The sequence below is a fragment of the Plasmodium gallinaceum genome (genome assembly GCF_900005855.1).
Source record: "Plasmodium gallinaceum strain 8A genome assembly, contig: PGAL8A_v1_65, whole genome shotgun sequence".
In the NCBI taxonomy this organism is placed as follows: domain Eukaryota; phylum Apicomplexa; class Aconoidasida; order Haemosporida; family Plasmodiidae; genus Plasmodium; species Plasmodium gallinaceum.
In genome coordinates, this window is record NW_021628225.1 from 662,361 (window position 1) to 688,325 (window position 25,965).

The 25,965-nt window shown below is 17.5% G+C and overlaps 8 protein-coding genes across 8 annotated transcripts; 4 read left to right on the top strand and 4 right to left on the bottom strand.

The window, feature by feature from the left end:
* Nucleotides 1-738: 738 nt before the first annotated feature.
* Nucleotides 739-3,362, top strand: NDC80 (kinetochore protein NDC80, putative; the record flags this gene model as incomplete). Its single annotated transcript, XM_028674988.1, has 5 exons — nt 739-2,238; nt 2,558-2,587; nt 2,799-2,921; nt 3,140-3,192; nt 3,296-3,362. 5 exons carry the CDS (start codon nt 739-741, stop codon nt 3,360-3,362), a joined length of 1,773 nt encoding a protein of 590 aa, XP_028526565.1.
* Nucleotides 3,363-3,521: 159 nt separating this feature from the next.
* PGAL8A_00145000 (conserved Plasmodium protein, unknown function) lies at nt 3,522-4,322 on the bottom strand (the record flags this gene model as incomplete). Its single annotated transcript, XM_028674990.1, has 1 exon — nt 3,522-4,322. The coding sequence occupies one exon, from the start codon at nt 4,320-4,322 to the stop codon at nt 3,522-3,524; it is 801 nt and encodes a 266-aa protein (XP_028526566.1).
* A 1,042-nt stretch (nt 4,323-5,364) lies between these two features.
* PGAL8A_00145100 (conserved Plasmodium protein, unknown function) lies at nt 5,365-9,081 on the top strand (the record flags this gene model as incomplete). Its single annotated transcript, XM_028674991.1, has 1 exon — nt 5,365-9,081. The coding sequence occupies one exon, from the start codon at nt 5,365-5,367 to the stop codon at nt 9,079-9,081; it is 3,717 nt and encodes a 1,238-aa protein (XP_028526567.1).
* Nucleotides 9,082-10,658: 1,577 nt separating this feature from the next.
* PGAL8A_00145200 (hypothetical protein) lies at nt 10,659-12,686 on the bottom strand (the record flags this gene model as incomplete). Its single annotated transcript, XM_028674992.1, has 3 exons — nt 10,659-10,772; nt 10,870-11,270; nt 11,609-12,686. 3 exons carry the CDS (start codon nt 12,684-12,686, stop codon nt 10,659-10,661), a joined length of 1,593 nt encoding a protein of 530 aa, XP_028526568.1.
* A 1,875-nt stretch (nt 12,687-14,561) lies between these two features.
* Nucleotides 14,562-18,200, top strand: PGAL8A_00145300 (TRAP-like protein, putative; the record flags this gene model as incomplete). Its single annotated transcript, XM_028674993.1, has 1 exon — nt 14,562-18,200. One exon carries the CDS (start codon nt 14,562-14,564, stop codon nt 18,198-18,200), a length of 3,639 nt encoding a protein of 1,212 aa, XP_028526569.1.
* A 553-nt stretch (nt 18,201-18,753) lies between these two features.
* PGAL8A_00145400 (conserved Plasmodium protein, unknown function) lies at nt 18,754-20,415 on the bottom strand (the record flags this gene model as incomplete). Its single annotated transcript, XM_028674994.1, has 1 exon — nt 18,754-20,415. One exon carries the CDS (start codon nt 20,413-20,415, stop codon nt 18,754-18,756), a length of 1,662 nt encoding a protein of 553 aa, XP_028526570.1.
* Nucleotides 20,416-20,928: 513 nt separating this feature from the next.
* PGAL8A_00145500 (ras GTPAse, putative) lies at nt 20,929-22,095 on the bottom strand (the record flags this gene model as incomplete). The annotated part of the gene is made up of 1 exon (XM_028674995.1): nt 20,929-22,095. One exon carries the CDS (start codon nt 22,093-22,095, stop codon nt 20,929-20,931), a length of 1,167 nt encoding a protein of 388 aa, XP_028526571.1.
* A 2,009-nt stretch (nt 22,096-24,104) lies between these two features.
* Nucleotides 24,105-25,643, top strand: PGAL8A_00145600 (malate:quinone oxidoreductase, putative; the record flags this gene model as incomplete). The annotated part of the gene is made up of 1 exon (XM_028674996.1): nt 24,105-25,643. The coding sequence occupies one exon, from the start codon at nt 24,105-24,107 to the stop codon at nt 25,641-25,643; it is 1,539 nt and encodes a 512-aa protein (XP_028526572.1).
* Between the last annotated feature and the right edge of the window lie 322 nt (nt 25,644-25,965).

A 25,965-nucleotide genomic window follows, 5' to 3' on the forward strand; every position in this document is an offset into this window, starting at 1 on the left:
TTTTTTTTTTTTTTAAAAAAAAAAAAAAAAAAAAAAAAAAAAATATTACATTATTTTATCTATACATTAATGAAAGTAAAAAGATTCTATTGAAATAATATAAGTGAACAAAATAAAATATTTATGATGAAAAACATAAGAAAAAATAATTTCAAATAATCATTAAAAATAAATCATTTATATTGTTATTTTTTCTTTTATAATTTACATAACAAAATGCACTGTAAAAAAAATTTTATACAAGGTATTCCTGTGGAGTGTAAAATAAACATTATAATAAATATGCATTATTCCTAATAATAATTTCTATTTTTTTATTTTCTAAAATGTCATAAAAAATTTAAAAGTATTTAATAAATTTACATATTAAAAAAAATAATTTTTAATCTTAAAATATATTATGCACATTTAATAAAAAAGAAAAAAAAAAAATGAACTGTTCAGATTTAACTTTTTTTTTTTTTTTTTTTTTTTATATATTGGCTACATAAATATATTTTATATTTTTTAATTAATATAAAAAACAAAATACATAATGAATACAACATTTTTAAAATTAAATTAGGAAACATATTTTTTGTAATATACATATTTCAATTTTTATTTTTAATTTTTCTTTTTAAATATTATTACTTTTTTTCCTTTTTAATAAAAAATAAGTAAAATTTATTAATCCGAATAAAGAGTTAAAAATTTTTTTTCTTTTTTTTTCTTCTTTTTAAATTACTTTTTTGCAGAATGAATAATCATTCTGTGTATAAGTTTAATCCAACACTTTCTGTGTTTAATAATAATAGTAGTTTAAATAACAGTGTGTATATTTCTACTGAAAAAAAATCAAAATCAAGGACATCGTTAAATGCTTTATCATTTTATAAATCTAATGCATCTGTATATATAAAAAAAGCAGATAAAAGCGATAAAAAAGAAAATGTGAAAACATTAATTCGATATTTGGGATGGAAGAATTATAGTGGAAGTATATCTCCAAATTTATTTAAAAATCCAAGTATGACTGATTTAATAAATATATGGAATTTTATATTTAAACACGTTGATCCTTTAATTGAAGTGAATAAAGATAATTATGGCGAAGTAGTGTTAAGTTTTTACAAAGATATCGGCTATCCATATACTATATCCAAGTCAACTTTAGTAGCTCCAACTACTGGTCTACAATACAACACTCATTTATCTGCTTTAGCCTGGTTATGCCAATTACTAATTTTTGAAGCAGAATGCTTTAATGATATAAATGAAGAAAAAGAAATGAATTTTTCTGATGATTTGAATGATGATAATGAAATAAAAATGGATGAATTTATTTTACACAGTTATAAATCATATATCAATAGAGAAGAAAGAAATTTGAATGACATAATGAATGCCAAATTAGACAAAGAAATAAATAGGTTGGAAAATAATATAAATAAAAAAAATGAAGATATTTCAGAAAAGAAAAAAAAAATTGAAGAAATAAAAAATCATATGAAGGAAAACGAAGAATTAATTAAAAGAAATAAAGTTTTATGTGAAGAAAATAAGAAAATAAAGCTACTATATACTAATAGTTTAGAAGAAACTAAAAAATTAGAAAAAGAAATTGAAATATGTAAAAAATCATATAAAGAAGAAAAAGAAAAAACAGAAAAAATTATAGAAGAAATAAATAAAGTTAAAGAAATATTACAAAAACAAACATTAAATAAAGCTCAATTTTTACAAATGAATGAAAATATAGATAAAAATAAAGAAAAAATAGAAAATATAAAAAATGAAATAAAAAACTTAAATAATGAGTATCCTAATTTAAGTGAAAAATTAAATAATAGAAATAATGATTTAAAAAAATTAGCAAAAAATATTAACGAAAAATTAATAGAAATAAAAGAAAATATAAATTTATATAAAAATATTTCTATTTCTGAATGGAATAAAATAAATAATATTAACATAAATATTGATTCCTTTACAGTAGATAATATGTTAAATATGAACTGGAAAGATAGGAAAAATGATATAAAAACATTTATTGAACAAGATGAGCAAGAATTAAAAAATTCCTTAAATTTAATTGAAGAACATGAGAAACAAACTAAAATTGTCGAAGGAGAAATAAAATATTTAAAAGAATGCATCCTGGAAGAAGAAAATTTAGTGAAAAAATTAAATGAAGATACTAATAACTTTTTAAATACATCAACAAATAAGTATAATCAAATTGTATCTCAAAACCAAGTAATATAATTAACACAAAAAAAAAAATAAAAATAAAAAATAAAGCTTCTTTAAAATATATATGCATTATAGATTTAATATATTTATTTGAGATATTTTTTTTTTTTATATATTCACTTATTATTATTATTATTATCATTTTATATTTTCAATATGATATAAATTATATATTTAAATTTATATGTATTTGTACATACTAGTTTTAATATATATTATTTTATTTTATTTTATTTATCGTGTGTTATGTATGTATATAACATATGTTATTATGAGACTATAATAAATATCCGATTATAAATTTTTTATTTTTTATTTATAGAAAATGTTAGAAGAAGCAAAGGAGAAAAAAGTAAAACAATAATTTAATACACTTACAAGCATTACTTTTTTTATATTACTACATTATAATAACTTATTCATTTATTTACACATTTTTTTTTGTTTTTTTTTAATAATAATTTTTTCATATATATATATATATATATATTATAATTATTATGATTGTAAAATAATAATTAAAGAAACATAGTTATATTATTCGTATTTTTATTTTTTATTAGAACGAAGCAAATGAAATGCTTAAAGAAGTGTTGGCATCAAAAGAAGAGAAAGAAAATGAACTTAATAAAATCAAAATGGAAAATGAAAAAATTTTTAAAGAAAAATTATCAATACTTCAAAAAGTAAAAAATATATTTTTATTTATCTATTTTAATATTTTTTAATATTTTATATTATGTTTCTCTTTTTATAAGTAATTTTATATTATAATATATAATAATTTATTTAGCATAGTAATAAATTATTCCAAATATTTATACATCACTGTAAAAAAGAAAATTCTTTAAATTTATATATTTTTATATTATTTGTTTATTTTTTCGTGTATTTTTCTTATTAGGAGTGTGCAATTCTGATGGAATTAAAGAACTATAGCAAAACATATATTACAATGTAATTTTAATAATTCTTATCTATATATTTTATATGAAAGTTTAACAATTAATATTTCCTATATATATATTTAAAATTACATTATATACTTTTTATTATGTAGTGTTTTAGATGAAAAAAAAAAAGAATTAGAGTTATACAAAGATCTTCATAAGAGCATAGTTGAATAAAAGTGGACAAAAAAAAAAAAAAAAAAAAGAAAAAAATTGAATTGAATTGATATTAATATCTTATGGTATTTTTTTTACTTATTACATTTTTTGTTAAAGTCAAAATAGTAAAAATTTTATATTCCATATTAATTTTTTTTTCCTTTTTTTTTGGTAAAATTATTTAATGTCTGTTTGTAAATTTGTTGATATAATTTCATTAATTTGTTCAATAGTTTTAAGAACATTATTATTATTAGAAATAATTGTGTTTTCTATATTTTTAATTTTTTTTTCAAAATTTTCAATTGAACATTTTTCTGCCTTTTGTTTTTTTTGAATTTTTCTTACATCATCCAACTTTTGAATTTCTATACTTAATTTTTCATACATTTCTTTTCTTTTTCTTTCTTCTTTTACCTCTTCAAGCAAACCTTTATATATTATATTTTTTTTTTTAATATTTTTTAATTTTTTTACTTTAAGTCTTGTTTGTTTACTTAAAAAAAGAAAGTCTTTTTTTACTGATGATAATTCTGTGTGTAATAAATTTATATTATGTCCTATTCTGTTAAAGTAAGAATAACCATTTAAAAGAGATAAATTTTCATCTAACATTTTTTTGATATTTTCTTCTGTTGCATATTTATAATTATCATTATTTGTTCCTTTTTCATTATTGCTATTCAGTGAATCTTTATTTTCAAAATTTAATAAGTTTTTATCTTCATCTTTTGATAAGCTATTATTTTCTACGTCTTTTTCATTTTTATTATCATTTTTATTATGATTGTTATTTAATTCACTTTTATTAATATCATTTAATTTGTTTTCATTAGAGTTATCTATTGCATTTTTAGAGCAATTCAAACTATTTAAATCTTTTAAAAACAATTTAATAGATTTATTTGTACAAATAGAAAAATCTACTTTTGGTTCAAAGAGACTCTGAACACAAGATCCAGCATAAGCTTCTTCCATCTTATTTTTAAAAAAAAATAATATTTTATAATAAATATAATAAATTATACATATATAAATACATTAGCAAATAAATAATAAGAGTAATACTCAATAAAAAATTATATTAATATATATTTTCTACTAATTTTTTTTTTTTTTTTTTTTTTTTTTTTATGACTTAAATTATAGCATTTTTAGTTGCATAGAACTTACTAAAATATTTTGTATACATAGTAAAAAAAAATATAAACAAATATGTTGCTTAAAGTATGATATAATATTTATGGTAGTGAAATTTCTATAAAAAAAAAATAGAATTTTTATGAATATAGATAAGTTTATTTCTTTTTTACATTTTCTAAGTGATTTGAAAAAAAAATTTTTTTTGGATATAATTAAATTAAATTTTTAAAATTAAACACAAAATATATATTATATTTAATATAAATGTAGAAAATGTATGAACTTTAATAAAAACGGAAAATAAAATATTGCTTTACGTTTAAATGTACTATTAAAAATTCCATGTAAAATATTAAAAAATAAAATATTAAAAAAATATATATATATCTTAAAAAGAATTATGTTTTATTTTTTAAGAAGGTTTATATATTTCTTTTAATATAAAGGTACAATTTTATTATTTTTTTTTTTTTTTTTTTTTATCCATTAAAGATTGGATGAATTTAAAAAAAAAAAAAAAAATAAAATAAAATAAAATAAAAATAAAAATAAAAATAAAATAAAATGAAATAAAATAAAATAAAATAAAATAAAATAAACAAATATACGAATGCAAGGAAATAAATGAATATAAAGTAAAAATTAAAACAAAATAATATGAGTGAATAAATAAATAAAATGAAGATGTATTAGCAAAATATTTATATAAATTAATATATAAAAAAAAAAAAAAAAAAAACAGGAAGCTGAAATAATTGTGTATAATAGAAAAGAAAATTTGTACTTTTATGGTGTAAAAAAAGAAAAAAATAACATTAAAAAATATATAAAAATAGGAAAGAAACAAAAAGAGGAATGAATTGTTACATATATAGATATGTATTTTTATTTTTTTTACGTAGTAATTATATATAATGTAATTAAATACTATTTATGTTATAAAAATTACAAAAAATCATATAAAGGAACACAATTATATATAAATTATGCTATAAATAAATATAAGAAACGAGTGAAAATTATAAAATATAAAAAATGTAAAGATTCAACATTTATAAGCTCAATACAATCACCCATAATAGGATTAAAAATAAATGAAAAATTCCAAGAAAAATTAATGAAGGAAAAAAAAATATCCTTTATTAATTTCAATCTAAATAATAAAATAAATTTTAAATTGAGTAAGGGTCTTTTTTATAAAAATAGAAATGAGTTGAATACTTTTTTGTGTTTGCATTATTTACCTAGTATATCAAAAAGATATTTAAAAATTTTGTTAGAAAATTTTAGCTTAAATGATTTTTATATAAAAGAAAATATTGTATATCATATCATTTTGAAATATTTAGTTATTAATTACAATAAAAGCGATGAAAAATTATTAAATTTAATTGATAGTAATAATTATAAATTTATTCTAAATCACGCAAGAATTTTAAAAAAAAATGTTAAAAAAAAAAAAAAAAAAGATAATATATGTGATAACAAAATAATAGATATATATTTAAAAATAAGAAAGAAACAAAACATAATATTTGTTGGTTTAAAAAATAGAAAAAACATAAACAAAGTATATAAAAAAATTAAAAGAAATATCAATTACTATGATATATTTGACCGATTAATCATTTTAAATCATTTCTATCTCCATTCACAATATAGATTATTATTACTTTTTTTCAAAAACTACGTTTATAAAATTCTCAATAAGAATAATATATTTATAATAAATTTTATTAATAAATTAAATGAAAATAATGTCTTGAATAAATATTTAATATGTCCTCAATTAACACACGATACTTTATATGGTGTTTCATTAAGTAATAAAAAAGAAAAATTCAAATTAAATTTTTTATCTATTAACACATCTAATTTTATTGAAAACTTTATGACAGATAATATTTATTTAAGCGACAAATGTTTTTTTAACAATAATATTAACAGTAAAAATTACAATATCAATAAAAAGAAAAAGGGATATAGTAAATTGAATAGCAATTTTTTAGTATATATAAATATTTTAAATGCCTTTTTTAAAAAAAGGAATTATTATTTCATAAAAGAATTTCTTAAACAGTTTTATACATATTATTTAGACAATAATATTCTTTATGATTATAAATGGTATTATTTTTTTATAACATTATCCTATTCAATGAAATTTTTTTATTTAAAAAAAAAGTATCATGTAGAAAATGATACATATAGATCTACGAATGAAAGTTATTTTATTAATCATATTAAAATATACAATGAAGATCTGTTTAGTAATAGCAATTATTTTTTTAAATATCCAAAAGAATTAAATGAAAAAATAATATTCTATTTGAAATATTTTATGTTTAATAAATTATATAGAGAAGAAGATACATATAAATTATACTCTGTTTTACTATTTTTACAATATGTTTTCTTACTTGATTTAAATTTAAGTAGTGTTGATTTTATAAATAAGAAATCTATTAATTACTTTAAAAATAATTTATTAGAAAAAAGTGAGAAAAAGAGTAATAATATCACTTTTGAAAATGATATAAATAAAATTTGTGAAAAAAAAAAGATATCAGGTAAAGAAAAATTATTAATGAAAAAAGAAAAAAAAACAAAAAATAATATCTTTATAAATATAAAAAAAAATGATTCATTAAATAACAAATTAAGTGATAATAACAGAAATGTTTTTTTAAAAAGATTTTTAAACAAAAAAAAAGTTTATATGAAAAAAAAAAAGCTATTTGCATACATCATTAAAGTTTATAAGGAAATATTAAGAAGAAATTGTTTTAATAAAAATAATGAGATAATCCTTATTTATAATAACACTTTTGACGAATTATATTTTTTTATAGATAATTATATCACTGATATAATGGATAAATCATTTAAGAATAATGAAATATTATTGCAGTTGATAATTAATAAAAAACATATATTATCCTTACGTAAAATAAATATATGTTTTTTATTTATGTTAGTATCTGCATTTGATACATATAATTGTAACAAAATTGCTTTGAATATCATAAAAAAAAATTTAAATATCCTAAAAAATATGAGAAGTAGTGTAATTAACCAGTTATTAGAAAGATTTAAAAATAGAGATAATGAACAAAAAGAAAAAAAATTTTTTTTATATGAAAAGATAATATTAGAATATAATAGAATTTACACAATTTATAAACAAATAATTAACTGTTGTAATAGAGATAATTTAAAAATTTTAATTAATAACTTAATTGATGATAAGAAAAATGTAAGTGAGTTAAAAATTTTTAAAAAAAGAATTTTAGTGCTAAACTTAAAACAAATATCTTTTATTTTTTATTATTTAAATAAATTTAAATTACATAAAGAAATTATTATTTTATTTGAGTACATTATGAAATCAAAATATTTTAAGAAAAAATTTTTTAAAATATTGAAAAATAGTAAGAAAAATTTACTCAAAAAAAAAAAGGAAAGTTACAATTTATCTAAAAAAATACTTTTTATCTATTATAAATCTAACATGTGCTTAAATAACTTTTTTTATTTTTCAAAAGGTACAAAATATATTAAAAATTATGTAAAGTATTTATTTTTTTATTTTAACCCTTTATATATATATTATTATTTAATTAAAAAATATACAAAAAAACAAGTATATAAAATAAATAAAAAGGATATTAATGTTAGCAAAAACTTTATTGATATAGAATTAAAAAAAATAAAAAATATAGAATTTTTTAATTTGGAAAATATTAGGAAAATAAAAAAAAGTAAAATTCTGAAACGTTTTTTTATTGAAAAAATATACACATTAATAAATAAAAAAGAATATACTTTAATTTTTAATGGTATTATGAAATATTTATACAAGAAAAAAACAGAATTTAATTACAGTATGATTGATAAAGAAAATAAGAAATCTCAAAAAAAAACAATTCTACATTTACAATATGTATATTTATATTTTCATCTTACTATACTATGTTATTTAAATGTCTTTAAGATGTCTAATATTATCTTTTTAATATTAATGAAAACATTTTTATTAATGAAAGATATTAATATGTTTGGTAATTTCTTTATATCTAATAAAGAAAAAGTATGTGAACATTTTATTTTTATTAACTCTTTGTTAAATAACTATCTTTATAATTATAAAAATAATTTGAATATTTTAGAAAATTTTTTAGGAGTACCAGTAGATATATGTATTATGAACAAAAACGAAATTATTATTTTTAATTTAAATTATAATGAAGTTATTAAAACGTTTGATATATTTATTAAAAATAAAAATAATAAAACTAAAATAATATTCTTCATTGATTACAGAAAAGTTTCATTTTGTTTAATAAATTTACGATCCTTCTTTAATCTTCACTTTTTAAAAAATGACAAGTTTTTAAAATTTTTAAATCAAAAAGAAATAATATTAAATCATGAAAATATTTTTGATATTTCTGAATTTGCTATATTTTATGGAAATTGTTTAAAAAAAAAAAAAAAAATTCATGACTTTTTTTATGATAATTATAAAAATATTAATATAAAAAAAAACAAGATTATTAAAGATGCTATAATTGTTACTTTGCTAAAAAATTAAAAAATATATATATAAATATACAACATATTTAATAAGTCATGAAACTTTAATTTTTCACAATTTTATAATATTCAAAAATATATTAAGACGATTTATGCTTTAAATAGTTTTTTAGACTTTTTTTTTTTTTTTTTTTTTTTTTTTTTTTTCCATTAATTATTAGACATTTAAAAAGGGAAAATAATTTTTTATCCAATATAAAAAATTATTATTTTTAAGAAATTTTTTGTAAAATTTATCTATATCTCTAAAAAAAAAAAAGAAAATAATAATAAAAGTAACAAAATTAATAATTTATAAAAATATATATTTCATATAATATTCATACATATATATTTTATTATATATACATTTTTTGCAATATTACTTTTCATAAATAAGAGAAAAATTATTAAAAGAACTATAAGAGATATTTTTTTGAAAATTGCAAAATTCAATATTTCTAAGCTTGTTACTGTTTTTAATTGATAGAATAATTGGTTTTAATATTTCGTTCATAATTTCATTTAAGTATAATTTAATTTTTGCATTTCCTACATTTTCTAAATCATTTAAGTAATTGTTTATGTTATGATATTCCTTTAATGAATTACTAAGATTTGGTAAATAAGATGAAATGGAAAAGTTTTCATTTTCATAGTATCTTTTTTCTTCATTTTTTTCTACATTATCATTTGAAGAAAATAAATCTTCATCTAAACTTAATGTTTTGTTAAATGGTAAGTAAGAAGCTGACTTGATGGAGTTTTCTAAACTATAATCACTTAATTCATTTCCCATTATTTTGTTAAATGATTTTATTTTATTTGTATTTTTTTGGTTATTAAAAACTTTTTTTTTTTCATTTTTTTTTATCTCCTTAAAATATTCATATTCCTTACAATGAGGAAAAATATCCTTCACATCTATTAAATTTAGTATAGGACTATTAGATAAATATATAAAAGAAAATTTTTTTTTTCTTTCTCTTATAATTTTACATTTTTTCATTATATTTTTAGGTATTTCCTTTTTCTTTAACTTTATTCCAATAATATTCATATTTTTCTTTTTGATATAAAAACAAAAAGAGGAATATTTTATTAGAACAATTATATATGGATAATTAAAAATATATATATATATATATATATATATATATATATATATATATATATATATATATATATATTTTTTATATTTTAATTTTAAATAATACCATTTTATAAACTAAAGAAGATGGATATAAACCTAAAATTATGTTTTTTACTTTTTTATTTTTCTTTTTATTTAATCTATAGAAATATATAAAATCTTTTTCATGTATACTAATATAAGGTCTAATAAAATAAAAATAAAAAGAAAAATATATAAATAATATGTATATTATAAATATGTATAAAAAAAAAAAAAAAATATTTATTTTAATTAAACCTATAATCACCATAATAATTTATTGGAGATATTAAGGAAATTAGAGATATAATAAAATTGCCAACTCTATAGGAAAAAATTTAAATAGATTATGAGACTAAAATAAAAAGTGTCTAATAAAAAAACATGTCATCATTTTTTTATTATAATGCTAATTAAATATTTTAACTTTGAACATTCTTAGATAATACACAAATAGGATATCCAAGTAAGATCATTTCAAAAAAAATTAATAAATACTCTTTAAAATAAAAGAAATTTTTATAAATATTGGCATTCTATAAAAAAAAAAAAAAAAAAAAAAAATAATAATAATAATTAATAGAAAATATAAACTCATATATATATATATATATATATATATGTATTAATTACTTTAAATGGATTAAAATTATGATCATTAAAATTTTCTATATTAAATCTTTTATTTGTTCTTATTATGTTAATAGATGTATCATTTTTGTTATTATTCAAAGATTGAAGTTCAAAAATATTTTCTTGAAATTTCTTCTTATTTTTTGAATTTATAATATTCTTATAATTAGAATTAATAGAATTAATTTCAATGTTCTCATAAAAATTATGATTTTTATAATTTAATTTTATTTCTAACTTTTCTTTTGTAATTTCATATTTATTCAAATTTTCATAAAAACTTATTAATATATGAAATCCAATATCAAAGTAAGCAATACTAAAAAATTTTATAACTTTTATAAAAAAATCAATATTTAATAACTCAGTTGTTATAATTATACTTTCATTTTTTAATTCTCCTGTATTTTTATCAGTATATTTCCTGATATAATAAATATATATATATAAACAAATTTACTATAATTAAGTGAAAAAAGAAAAATTTATAAATGATTTTATTTTTCATGTTTATTTTATTAAAGAACCTATTAAAAACATGAAAAAATTCATAGTAATATTTATTTACATTATTAAACTTAGAAAGTTTATTAAATTGTCTTCTTAATCGGAATGACAATATACATTCTTTATCTTTAAAAAAAAAAAAAAAAAATAGTTAATATATTGAAATAAGATTTATTTTTTTTTTCTAAAATTAATTATGAATTTTTTTTTTTTTTTTTTTTTTTTTTTATACCATTAAATTTATTTAATTTTTTCTTTTTTATATATGGAATAGAATACATCATAATTATTTTCATTTCATACTCTGAATATTCATTGAGATTAATAATGTCTTTTTGAATTTTTAAAAGTTCAAAATTTTTATTATAGTTAGTTAAACTATTTAAAAATGTAGAATTCTCATCTTTGAAATTTTTCATTCTTGGTGATTTATCTAATTTTTTTAATTTTTTATAAAATTTTCTTGTGTTATTAAAATAAGAGTTCCCACTTGAAAAGTTATCAGAATCACCTTTGATAGAAGTAGCATATTTTGATTTTTCTGAAAGATATAAGGAACTTTTTGTTGTATTATATTCATTTTCACTTAAATTTGAACTATAATATGGATGTTCTTTTTTATTATTAATTGTTTTTTTTAAATTAACACATGCATTGGAAATTTTGATGATTGTAGTATTATTTTCATTCTTCTCTAAATTTTTTTCGCTTGAATTTTTGTTAATAAATTTCTTCGAAAAATGATCTACTAAATCCTTACTTGTTAATTTTTTTTTATAAGAATTGAAATTTTTGTTATAATATTTTTTGTAAACTTTTTTTGAATTACTAGAAGCTTTAGAATTACTTGAATAATTTGAATTAAAACTACTTATGATGATATTTGAATTTTTTAAATTATTTGTGTTGCATAGATTTTTTGAACTTGTAGAATTATAGTATATATTTAAATTATTTGAATCATTTAATAATTCACAATTACTAACTGATTTTTGTTCATTGTAAGAATCATAATTACTATTATTTATCATATTTTCTAGTTTTTCCTTTTTTTTTTCGTATATATTATAAGAACATGAAGAACTAAAATATTTCTTACATTTCTTTTCTTTTCTTTTGTTTTTCATTTTATTCAACTCAATTTCTTTAGTGATATCATTATTTTTTAAACATTTGAAAGAAAAAAAATAATTCAAGTTATTAAAATTAGGATAAATATTTTTCAATGAATACCCATTAATATCATCAAAATTAATAATCATAATTTTTTTTATTATTCTTTTATTTAATTCATTTATATTTTCATCCATCATTTTTATCATATAAACTACAAACTTTTTTTTTTTTTTTTTTTTTATATCTTTAATATACAAGTAAAAGCATTTTTTAATAATGTTTATATAGTTAGAAAATTAGAAAACTATATTATCTTATTATTTTAAGATAAATTCAAAAGTGTTTCATTCATAATTTATTTTCTTTATTTTCACGATTAAAGAAAAAAAACATATTTTTTATATATTCTTTTTTTTTTTTATTTATTCATATTTAAAAAAAAAAAAAAATAAAAAATAAAATTAAAACATGAAGTTTTATAATTTAAGACATAACGTCTTAATGACGTTCTTTTTTTTTTTTTTAATTTTGAAAAGAAAGGGAAATAAGGAACACAAAATTTTTTTTCTTTAATTGAAATGGTTGAAAGTTTCTTTAAATTAATTTTATACATTTATTTTTTTTTTTATTTTAAAAATATTATTTTAGAATAATATAAAATATGTCTTAAAATTTAAATAAAACTTAAAAATATGGAAATATAATATAAAAAAATGAAAAAAGAATCTTTTAATTGTGACATTGAAAAAATAAATATAGATGCATGCATAATAAGATAATTAAGTCTTTAGAGATAATATATATTATAAAAATAAAAAGCCAACACATCTATTTTTTTTTTTTTTTTTTTTTTGTATTTTGTTGCATGAAAATCCAATTTTTTATTTGAATCATTGCATGTATTAAAAAAATAAGATGTGTTAATTATAATCAGCTAATTTTAAAAAAAGTGGTAAATAAAATTGATATGTTCTAAAAATAAAAGTTAAAGGAAAAAAAAAAAAATGAATAAATAATTTAAATAATTTTTTTAAGAACTTTTTATTCTCACTTTTTAAACATATATATTTCCGAATTGTTTTATCATTTCATAAAATACTAAAAATTATATTTAAAAAAATGTATATATTTAATTGAATCTGATAGCGAGGATTTTAATTTTTTTTTCATGAAGTTAAAGGAAAATTTTTTGTTTTTATTTTTTTAGGATAGTTCTGTTTTAAATGATGTTTAATTCCTATTGTCCATAATTATTAAAATACGCTTTTCTATATTTCTTTTCCGTTGTTTTTTATAATAGTATTTATATCTTTTTATCAATGAAGTTATCAAATTTTTTATTATATTGAAATTTTTTATATATTTCATATTTTCAATTATTTTTTAAGTTGGACGAACATATAATTATCATTAAAAATAGTGAGGAGATGTGCTTCTCATAATTTTATTATACAATATCATATTTGTGTACTTTTTTTTTATACTTATCTGAACCCATTGAAAAATATAGAAAAATTAGAACAAAATATAGATTAATAAGATTTAATTTTATTTTTAAATGTTTGTTATTTATTTTTTCTCACATATATATATATATATATTATTATAATTTAAATACATATCTTTATATCACATTAACATGACTTTTAATTAAATCAATATATATATGTTTTTTTCTATTATTTTATGAGAATAAAAAAAAAAAAAATTTTCATTAACTAATTATAGAGTATTGACAATTGATATTTTATATATATATAAATATATATATATTTTTTATTTTAAATGTATAAAAGAATTATTTAAAAAAAAAAAAAAAAAAGAGACAATTTTTATACATATATTTAACTAAATGAATTAGAAACTTCTTATTTTTTATAAGTTTATATAATTGTATATATATGTATATTTTTAATTTTTTTATTTACTAGTTTTTTGTAATTTTTTAGAATATATATTTTTTAGATTTACTACTAATTTTTTAGTTTTTCTTATTATTTTTTTTTTTTTTTTTTTAGTTTACTTTTTTCCTTTTTTAAATTTGTTTATATTTCTGTTTTTAGTATAAAATGGAATTTATTAAACTTTATTACTTGTTTTTATTTTTAATTTTTTTTGTTAGAAGTGAAAATCTAATTAAAAAGATAACTAAAAGGGGAGATTTAGATTTGGTTTTATTATATGATGCAGGAATTATGAAAAATGGAGAAAATAATCCTCATTTGCTTAAAAATATTATAGAATTAGGAAAAAATATATTAGTTGAAAATGAGAAAAAAGTTAGTATTTCTTATATTACTTATGACCATCTTAATGTTACAACAAAAATAACTACGAATAACAAAAATGAAAATGCATTTGAAAAATTTAGAGAAGTTGTATTAAATACAAAGGGTGAATATTCTGAAAAAAAATCTCATCATTTAAAAGCACTAAATTATGTAGGCATAAAACATTTTTTTAATTCAACCGATAACTTGACAAAAATGGTCATCATGTTTATGAATACAGATGGAGATATTTTAAGTGACGACGCTGATTTAAATACAGTCCATTATTTATTTGATAGAAAGAAAATTATATTAAATGTAATTACTAAAGCAAAATTTAAAAATTATTGTAATTACATTCAAAAAATAGGATCAAATACAAATGAATTATTGAAATGTGTATTTAAAAATTCTTATTTTCACAATTTTATGTTAACACATACTTTAAACAAATTTTATGATGATATTTCTTCAAATGCAGTATGTACTGATTGGTCTGAGTGGTCCACATGTTCTAATACTTGTAATGTAGGTTCTCATTTTATAAAAAGAAAATCCTTGAAAAATGAGAAAAATGCAATAGATGGATTATATAAAAGAAGAGGAAAAAGTTGTTTAGAGCAAAGAAATTTTATTTTTCAAGAATGTTTTAATACTAGTTGTGATCATTCATTAGATAAGTGTGATATAGAATTAGATCTTTCTATTTTATTAGATGATTCATCTAAAATCTCTCAAGAAACTTGGACTAAATATACTATTCCTTCCATAAGGAAGATGATATCACATTTAAATATAAGTGAAAAACTAGTCAATATTTCATTAACTACATTTTCTAATACGGTATATAATTGGTTTGATTTTTCTAATATCTTATCTAAAGATAGAGATGAACTACTTATATTTTTAGGATATATGAGATATAATTTTGGTGATATCTCAAAAAATATTAATAATGCTTTAAAATTTGTTCATGATAATGTTTTAAATTCTAATTTTACAAGACCAAATGCAAAAAAGGTTTTAATAATATTCAATAGTGGTGATATAGAAGAAAAATCAATCAGTGAGGTAGGAGAAACTATTGATAAAATTAAAAAAACTTATAATGCTGAAATTTATTCTATTTGTATTGATAATAACAACGAAGATAATTGCAAAAAATTAAGTATTTCTTCAAATGAAAATTCAAATTATAAATATTCATATTCATTATTAAACTATTCTGATTTACTCAATGATATATTAGAAATACAGAAAAATATGTGTTCAAATATAGAGTATAACTCTTCTCATGAAAAACAAGAAGATGAAGAAAAGACTTCTAAAAATTGTGATAATAAACAAAAAGATAAAGAAAAACCATGCTTAAATGAAAAAAATGAAAATAATATTAAAATGCTAGATTTAAATTATAATATTGAAGGAACAACAGATGATAATTTTACTTTAGAAGGAGAAAGCACAAAAACTTATGAAGGAGATTATTTAAATGATGATTTATCGAGGAAAAATAGGAGAAAGTTTAAAATTAAATTAGATTTAAATTCTTCTAGAGATTTAAATGATAACAATTCAAATAAAAATAAAATGATACTTAGATCTTTAAATAATTTGAATGAAACATATGTAAATGAAGATGTTAATAATCCTATAGATGAATGTAATACTAAAAATGATGTTCCTAGTTCTAAGTGTAAAAAAAAAAAATATAAAAAATTAGTAAATAAATTATTGTTAAATATGTTCAGAAAAAAAAGAAAATTTAACATCAAACATTTTGGTGAGGAATCGAAAAATAAGGTTAAAAAATTTATACAAAAAGTAGAATATGAAGACGAAAAATTAGGAGAAAGTGATAAAAAAGAAGAAGAGATAGAACAAGAATTTGATATTCTTTTAGATGATATATTTAAAAATGAAGCTGATTCTAACGATAAAAAAATTACTGAATATTCTTCTCAAGAAGAAGAGAATGTAAAGTGGGAAAATGAAGCATTACCACCTGGTATATCTGTTTCGGAGATTTATAAAATAAATAGAAAACTAATGCAAAAAGCAAAAGAAATTCAAGACAGAATTCCTGAATATAAATTTGAAATACATAAAAAAGACATTAAATTTCCTGAAGGTGAAAAAGATGGTGAAATGGAAAAATATGAAAAAGAAAAAAACGATGATTATTTACCTAATGCAGAAAATCCAACAAATAGCGAAAAAAAGTTACATAGAAAAAAAAGATCTGTGTATTTTGAAAACGAATTAAATAAATATGACAATGACAGCAGCTATCTTAATGATGAAGAAAAGGTTTTAAAAGATAATTCTAATGAAGAAAAAAAAGTACTACTAGTTAATGAAGAAGATAAAAATATGCGAGACACAATATATAGTGAAATTAAAAAAAAAGATGATTATAAAAATTTAAAAAAATTTAAAAATACAAATGATGCTTCAAGTGATGTCTTCATTGAGCCTAGTATTAAAGAGAAGTTGAATATTAAAATTCCCATAACAAAACAAGAAGAAAATAAAAATAATGATAATTCAAGTGATGAACAATGTATTGGTTCATTTAATAAAAATAGAACTAATTGTAGAAGAAGAATTTTGCCAAAAGATGATAATTTCTACAATAGAAAATATTATGCAGATCATAATGAATACCCAAAAGCAATTAGTTCAAGAAATAATAGACAAAATAATACTGATGAATTTGAAACAAATATTTTAAAGGAGAATTATCAAAATAATACCAAAAAAAATAATTCAATTCATAATGAAGAATTAAAGCCAACAAGAACAACAGAACCAGAATCGTCTGACACTGTAGAATCAGACAATATAAGTAATATAGAAGCAGACAATATAAGTAATATAGAAGCAGACAATATAAGTAATATAGAAGCTGACAATATAAGTAATATAGAAGCTGACAATATAAGTAATATAGAAGCAGACAATATAAGTAATGTAGAATCAGACAATTTAAGTAATGCGAAATCAGCTAATATTAGTAATGATGAATCAAAATCGGTTGAAGATGAAAAATCAAATTCATTATCATTTAAAGAGCCTAGAATAAGTAGTTCTAGAAAAGAAAATTCATCTATCATTGAAAATACAAGTCATTTGAATAAGGAAGATACTGAGCAGAAATATGACATGAATAATATTAATCAATATAATGAGGAAGGAGAAGAAAATAAAAATAAATATGATCATAATTCTTCTCCACATACATATAAGTATGCGGCTGCATGTGCACTAATCGCATTTGTATCAGTAGGCATTTTTGCGTTTTATTTATATTATAGAAAAAATAAAAGAATAGTAAGGGCATTAGATTCTAATGAATTTTCAATATCATCAGATACAAAAGAATCAAAAAGCAAAGAACAAAATGTTAATTTAAATGAAGAATATTCTTGGAAATAAAAAAAAAAAAAAAAAAAAAAAGTTAATGTATATTTATACATAAATTTTTATTAAGTATTTCTTAATTCATTGAATACCTCAAGCTTTTCTTTCTTTTTTTTTTCCTTTTTTTTTTTTTTTTTTAATTAAAAAATATTTTTAAATTTTTAGTAATTCATTAAATTATATTTTAAGTTTATTTGAATTTTTATTATGTTATTTGTTTTCTTGTATTATAAAGAAATAAAAAATTGTGAACAAAAACATCTTGTATCTTTGTATTTAAAAAGTGTCAATTGACGTTCTATTTTATTTTTATTTATTTTTTTAAAAATAGAGATCAGAAATAATTTTTTTTATTTTGTTTTATTCTAAAAATATCTTATGATACTTTAATATGCATTTAATTCTTCACAAAAAAAAAAAAAAAAAAAAAAACGGAGGAAGAGAATATAAATGTTTCATTTTTCATTTTTAAGGATTAGATGACAATATCATTTTTTTTATAATCTTAGAAGACGAATTGCTTATAAATTATGTATTATGTATTTTAATTAAGAGATAACTAAACATGTTATATTTTTAGTCCATTAAATATTTTTTCTTTAGTTACATAATCTGTTTCTTCAGATTTTATAACTCTTACAAGACTTCTTAATGTAACTATTAAGTAAGGGAAGTTATCTATAGTGTCAAAAACAGTTACATCTCTCAAAAGTAAGGTACATCCAATATCAATTTTTTTTTTATATTCACTTTCTACTTCTTTATGCAAAGAAGCTGGCATTTGGCCTGAGGGGTCCATAACAACTAAAAAGTATCCATGATTGCGACATATGATACTTTTTACTATAACCATCATCCTTTCAATTCTGTAATTAAAAAATTTTTTATTATTTAGAATGGTATGTATATTATATTTATATAAAAAAGATCCATTAGATGGATTATCATATATATATTTATGACTGTTTATGCTTAAGTGAAATGGATCTAATGGCAAATTTAATATTTGTAATCCTTTGATCCACGATCCATATTTTATAAAAGAAAAACAATAAATTAATTCTTTACTTTTTGTATTTCCATACTTTTTAATTTTGTGTTGCAATCCAGCTGGTCCAATAAGAGAATTAGATTTAGTTGAGTTACTATTTAAGATTGAGGCTCTCTTTTTATTTTTTTCATTTGTGTTAAATTCACAACTATTAAATGAATTACATGATTTGCTGTTTTTAAGGAACATTTCATTTAAATTAAGATCAGAATAATTGAATGAGTTTTCTTTTAATATTTCGTTATTTCTTATATAATTATTGCTTTCATTGTTAGTATCAATTAAAGTAAAAGTTTGATCTGATAAATCTATATTATTATTTTCAGAATTTTTATAATCATTTTTTTTTATATTATTGCTTAAATTCTTTTCTTTTAATGCATTATTTTTCTTAATTTCACCTATATTAAAATTTTCCTTATATAAATAGGTTTCTGAAAAATTGTTTCTTTCATAAATAATATTATCTACCATTTCTTCTTTATTTTTTTCTAAATTATCCTTTTCTTTGAGTAAATAACCCTTTTCTTTCTGAAGGAGCATATCTTTTTTTTTACATTCTGATTCATTGTGATTTTCATTTATTTTACAACTTGTCGTTATTTCATCATTATGGACATTATTTAAGGTATTAGATAAGGCGTTTTCATTTTTTGATTTATTTTCAAAGTTACTTATTTTTTTTTTATTTGGAGAAAGATATGTGTAAGATTCATTAGTATATTTATTAATTTCGTCACATTTCACATTTTTGATATTCACAAAATTATTTAGTGAATTTGCTTTTAATTGTGCATGTTTTTTTTTTAATTCAGTATTCAAAATATTTTTTTCATTGTCATTTATATCATTTGTATTCAAATTATTATCTGAATTATTTTCATCTTTTTTTTTTCCTACATTATAGAATGGAGTATTTTCATTTAAGTTATTATTTCTTATATTAATATCGTTCTGTTTTAAATTTTTATTATCATTCGAAATTTTAAAAAAAGCATCTAAATTACCAAGATTACGAATGTTAAAGTTTAATAATGAACTTGAAGAATTTTTACAATTATCATTCCTTATGTTTTTTTCATTTAAATAACACTCTTCATTTTTATATGTAGTATCATTTGTGTCATTAAGTTCATCTTCACTTTCATCTAGCAAACAAGATAATTTTTCATCCAGCATAATTTATAATAATAAATATAAACAACAAAAAAAAAACCTTCAAATTATTATATTAATTTAGTTTAAAAACTGTAACAAATAAATAGTTATTTACACATGGTTCTTATAAAGAAAAAGGTATAATATAAGGTAATTATTTATTATTAAAAATTAGGGATACTTAAAACAAAATAAAAAAAAAAAAATAAAAAAAAAGTAAAATATAAAATAAAGTATTAAAAGCTACAAATATATATAATAAAACATATTTGTTTATTTGCACACAGAAAAAAAAAAAAAAAAAAAAAAAAAAAAAAAAAAAAAAAAAAAAAAGAGAAAGAAAAAAAAATGTTATTTATATTTGAATTCAAAAAAATTATTTCTTATTTAAATAAGAAAAATATTTGAAACTAAATGAAATTAATAAATATAAAAGATAAATGATTAATTACAAAAAAATATATATATATATATATATATATATATATATATATATATTGTAAAAAAAATTATATATTACATTTATAATTAAAACTAAAGTTTTGGAAACTTATACTTTTTATTATAAGCGGTTTTTAAAAAATTTAAAAAATTATCAATGTCAACAACACAATCGATAGAACTAGCTTTAATTTCTATTGCTTCACTTATATGATGTTCTAATTTTTTTAAAATTTCCTTTTTTATTTTTAAGTTGTTTTTACTTTCATATATAGGTTCTTTAGAGAAAAAATCAGAGAAAAATATGTCATAAAAACATGATTTTTTGGGTGTTTTAGCAAACGCAGGTTTTTCTTTAGAATTTTTCTTATCAATTTTTGTGGCTACACAAGCTATTGGTATCTCTCCTTTTAAAATTCTATCACCATTTTTATAATAACCCTTTTCAATATCGGAATTTTCATCAGATAAAAAATCATCATCATTATATTTTATATTTCTGAATTCATTATAATTATCTTCAGTATAAATGGTATTAATATTTTCTTCATTAGAATTATCTTTTTTTTTTTTTTTTTTAAAAAAGTTCCACAAGGTATTTTCTTTTTTTTTTACTACACAAAAAATGTCAGAAGGAGGCTTGGTGTTAATATATAATTCATAAAGCCACTTTACCAAGTTATGATACGATTTATTATTAGATGAATCGTAAACTAGTAGTATACCATCATGTTTTTCATAAAAAATATTTCTAATATAGGAATATGTCTGTACTCCTCCTATTTCAAAAAATTCAATAAGTAATACATTATTATCATCTGAATTTAATGAATTATTATTATTTAATAGTTCATCATTCTTTAGCATATTGAGAGGAATGTTTTTTATAAATTTATTATTATATTCATTATCTTTATTCCATAAAAATGTGTAAATCTCAAAGCCATAGGTATATTTGTGTCTTTCTTCAAAAAAAAAATTTTGTGTATTCATTTTATTTTCAATAAATTCAAGAAAGTTTTTTTTAGCTTGAAAAAACATTGATTCTACTATTGTTTCTACATTTTTTTGTGCACAATTATTATTTGCTAAATCTTTTGCTCTTACAATTTGTTTATTTTCTTCTTTTTCATCAGAATATATAAAATAGTCAAAATAATTAATTGGATATATTTCATAAAATTTTTCACTTATTAATTTTAAAAAGGAACTTTTTCCTACACCGAGGTCTCCTAAAACAAGTATTTTCAAACTTTCCATTATATATTTGTAATTTTATCTTATTTTATTATTATTTTTTTTTAATTATTTTTATTTTTATTATTTCCTTTCTGTAATTAATATATATATATATATATATATATATATATATATATATATATATATATATATATATATATATATATATATATGTTTATCTTTTTATTACATATTTTTGATACTTAAAAATATTAGTAAAAGAATGTAAACGTAAAATATTTTAAGTGACGATTGCATTACTTAAATATATAATGCTAATAAAAAGAGAATAAAAATATGTTTCTATTTTGCATTTTTTTTAAGAATATATGTATATACTAAGATATTCTTTTTATTTATTAATAAATTCTAGTTTTTACATTTTCTAAAGTATAATATATAACTTTTGAGAATAATTATTTTCTATTTATTTTTTTTTTTTTTTCTTTTACATTTCATAGTTTCTTATGATTATCAAATATATTATATAAATTAATAATTATATATATTTATTTTGAAATATCTTTACAGTAATATAATTTATTCAAATATATTAATGATAAACTCTTTTATTCTCAGTATTTTTTTTTTTTTTATGTCATTAATTTGGCAAATTTTTTTTCATTTTTACTATGCTTATAAAAAGCGTTAATTTTTCCTTTTTAAATATTATCATATTAAATTTTATGTATGTTATATGTTTTTAAAAATTACAAAACCTAAATATTAAAAAATATATACAGAAAATACTTATTATTTTAATTTTTAACCATAATGAGATATATGGGCAAATTTTCATATATATATATATATATTTTATATTATTTTATTTTTTAAAATTTATTTTATTGTTTTCTATTAAATCTAAATTTAAGGTTTTTTTAATTACACACTTAAAAAAAATAAGTATAAAACAAGATTTAAATAATTTATGAAAAATAAATAAATAATATAAATAAGAGTAACGTTACCTTGTTAATAAAATTTTTAAATTTAAAAAATAAATTGAAATATTTTATTTTTTTATCTAATAAATAATAAAGTATTTTATTATATATATATATATGAAAAGGTTCTCTATAGAAAAAAGGCTAATTATTTAAAAATAAATTAAAACTTTCATATTTTTCTTTTTTTTTCTTAAATTTTACATAAATATTATATGCATTATACTTTATTCTTTTAATTCAAAAATAAAAATGTGCATAAAAATGCTTTAATATCTATTTAAAAAAAAAAATAAAATAAAATGAAGCATAAATTCGTTAAGGCTATTACAACTTACAGTTATTTTAAATAAAAAAAAAAAAAAAAAAAATTAAAAAGATACGTGAGATACTATATTTCAATATAATTTTAAAAAAATATATTTGATCATGAATAATTTTTCTTTTTTAATAAATAATTATTTGAAATTATAATTATGATGAATTTAAGAAAATAAAATAAAATTAATTCCTAATTTTTTTATATATATTATTGCAAAATAAAATATATAAAACACAGTATAATTAAAAAAATATATTTTTTTTTTCGCAAAATTTTATTCTTTATTTTTTTTTTATAAATTGTTTAGAAACTGTTTAATAATATTTTTATTAGAATAAATTATTTAATAATGAGAAATTATTTATAAAATGAAATTATAAATTTTTTTTTATTGCATTTCACGTTAGAGGTATTTATATAATTCCATTTATGTACTTTTAATATTAATTACATGGATTAAATTTATTATTATCATAGTTATGGATAAAAAAAATGCTGTTATTAGCAAAACTAATAAATTATTTTTCAATATTTGCATACCATATAAACTATTAATAATTATAGAAAATTAAAAAGTTTTAATGGATGACATATAAATTTTTTTTTTTTTTGATAATTTGGATTTTTGTTTATTTTTTAACCACTTCAAATATTTGTTTATATACATATATAATCATATTCTTTTAATTGTTTTCCTTTTTTAGTTTAATTATTTTATGAAAATTTTTATTCATGGTAAGATATAATAATTTTAATTAAAAATGCTAAAATTTAAAAATATTTTAAATATATATAAAACTAGTCCCTTTAAAGAGGTTAATAATAGTGGTAATATAGAACTTTTAAGAATAAGAAGAAAGTTTAGTAGTACAGTAAATTCTGAAAATAAGATAAAAGAGAATGTTTCAATAAATATTAATACGGAAAGAGAATTGCATAATAATGAGGTTTTCGATACGGTAATAGTAGGAGGAGGAGTAACAGGGACTGCTTTATTATTTTTATTATCTAAATTTACGAATTTAAAAAAATTGGCATTAATAGAAAGAAGAGATAATTTTGCCTTGGTAGCATCTCATGGAAAAAATAACAGTCAAACAATACACTGTGGAGATATAGAAACAAATTATACTTTTGAAAAAGCAAAATTTATAAAAAGATATGCTGATCTGTTAAGAAATTATTTAACAAAATTACCAAAAGAAAAGAGAGATGATATATCAAGTGTAACACAAAAAATGGTTTTAGGTGTAGGAGAAAAGGAATGCCAGTTTTTAGAAGAGAGATATCCAACCTTTAGGCAGTTATTTAAGTCAATGAAATTATATAATATAGAAGATATACATGAAGTAGAACCACGTGTAGCATTAAAAGATGCATATACTCTGAGAGAAGAAAAGTTGTCAGCTCTATATATGCCACCTGAATTAACAACATGTGATTATCAAAAATTAGCTCAAAGTTTTATAGAATCATCTAAAAATGTTGATAAGAATATTTCTATAAATTTATTAACAGAAGTAATAAATATAGAGGAAATAAATGATTCTCTTTATAAAATATATACAAATAAAGGAACAATAAAATCTCGTTTTGTTGTAGTATGTGCTTGTGGCCATTCGTTAATGATAGCCCAAAAAATGAATTATGGTTTAGAGTACAGCTGTATGCCAGTAGCAGGAAGTTTTTATTTTACTGATTACATTTTAAATGGTAAAGTGTATACAATTCAAAATCCAGCTCTACCTTTTGCTGCTGTTCATGGTGATCCCGATATAATAGAAAAAGGAAGGACTAGATTCGGTCCAACAGCGTTACCTTTGCCATTACTTGAAAGAGATAATATAAAAACATTTAAAGACTTTTTAAAAGTATGGAATCCTGATATAAATTTGTTTCATGTATACTATAATTTATTCAAAGATATGACTATGTTAAAATATGTTGCTCGTAATTTTTTATTTGAGATTCCTATTTTAAATAAATATTTATTTTTAAAAGATGTAAGAAAAATTATTCCTACATTAACTAAACAAGATTTAACATATTGTGTTGGATATGGAGGAGTTAGACCACAACTCATAAATAAAAAAAGCAAAAAATTATTATTAGGTGAAGGAAAAATAGATTCAGGAAAAAATATTATTTTTAATATTACTCCTTCACCAGGTGCTACCACTTGTTTAGGTAATGGAGAATTTGATATGAACACAGTTTGTGAAAGATTAAATGCAGTAGTTAAAAAGGATGAGGTACGAAAATTTTTATATGAAGGAGAATATCCAGTAAACTATTTATAAAGAATAAAATACAATAAAAAAAAAATGCAAAACATAAAAACTTTCGGTAAAAATGTTAAATTAAAAAAAAAATCGAGAGAGTAGAAAATTAAAACCAAAAATATTCAAAGAAATTATCTTGTAAGTTTACAAAGAATTATTAGTGTTCATGATAAAATTAAATATTGCAGGAATTACATAAGAATTATAAGAAGTATATGGAATAATGTAGTACTTGAATTATTAAATTATATAGTAAAAATCTTCTATTTTTAATTTTTTTTTTTTTTTTTTTCTTTTTTTTTTAATTTAATTTATTAATTTTAAATTACGTTTTTTTTTC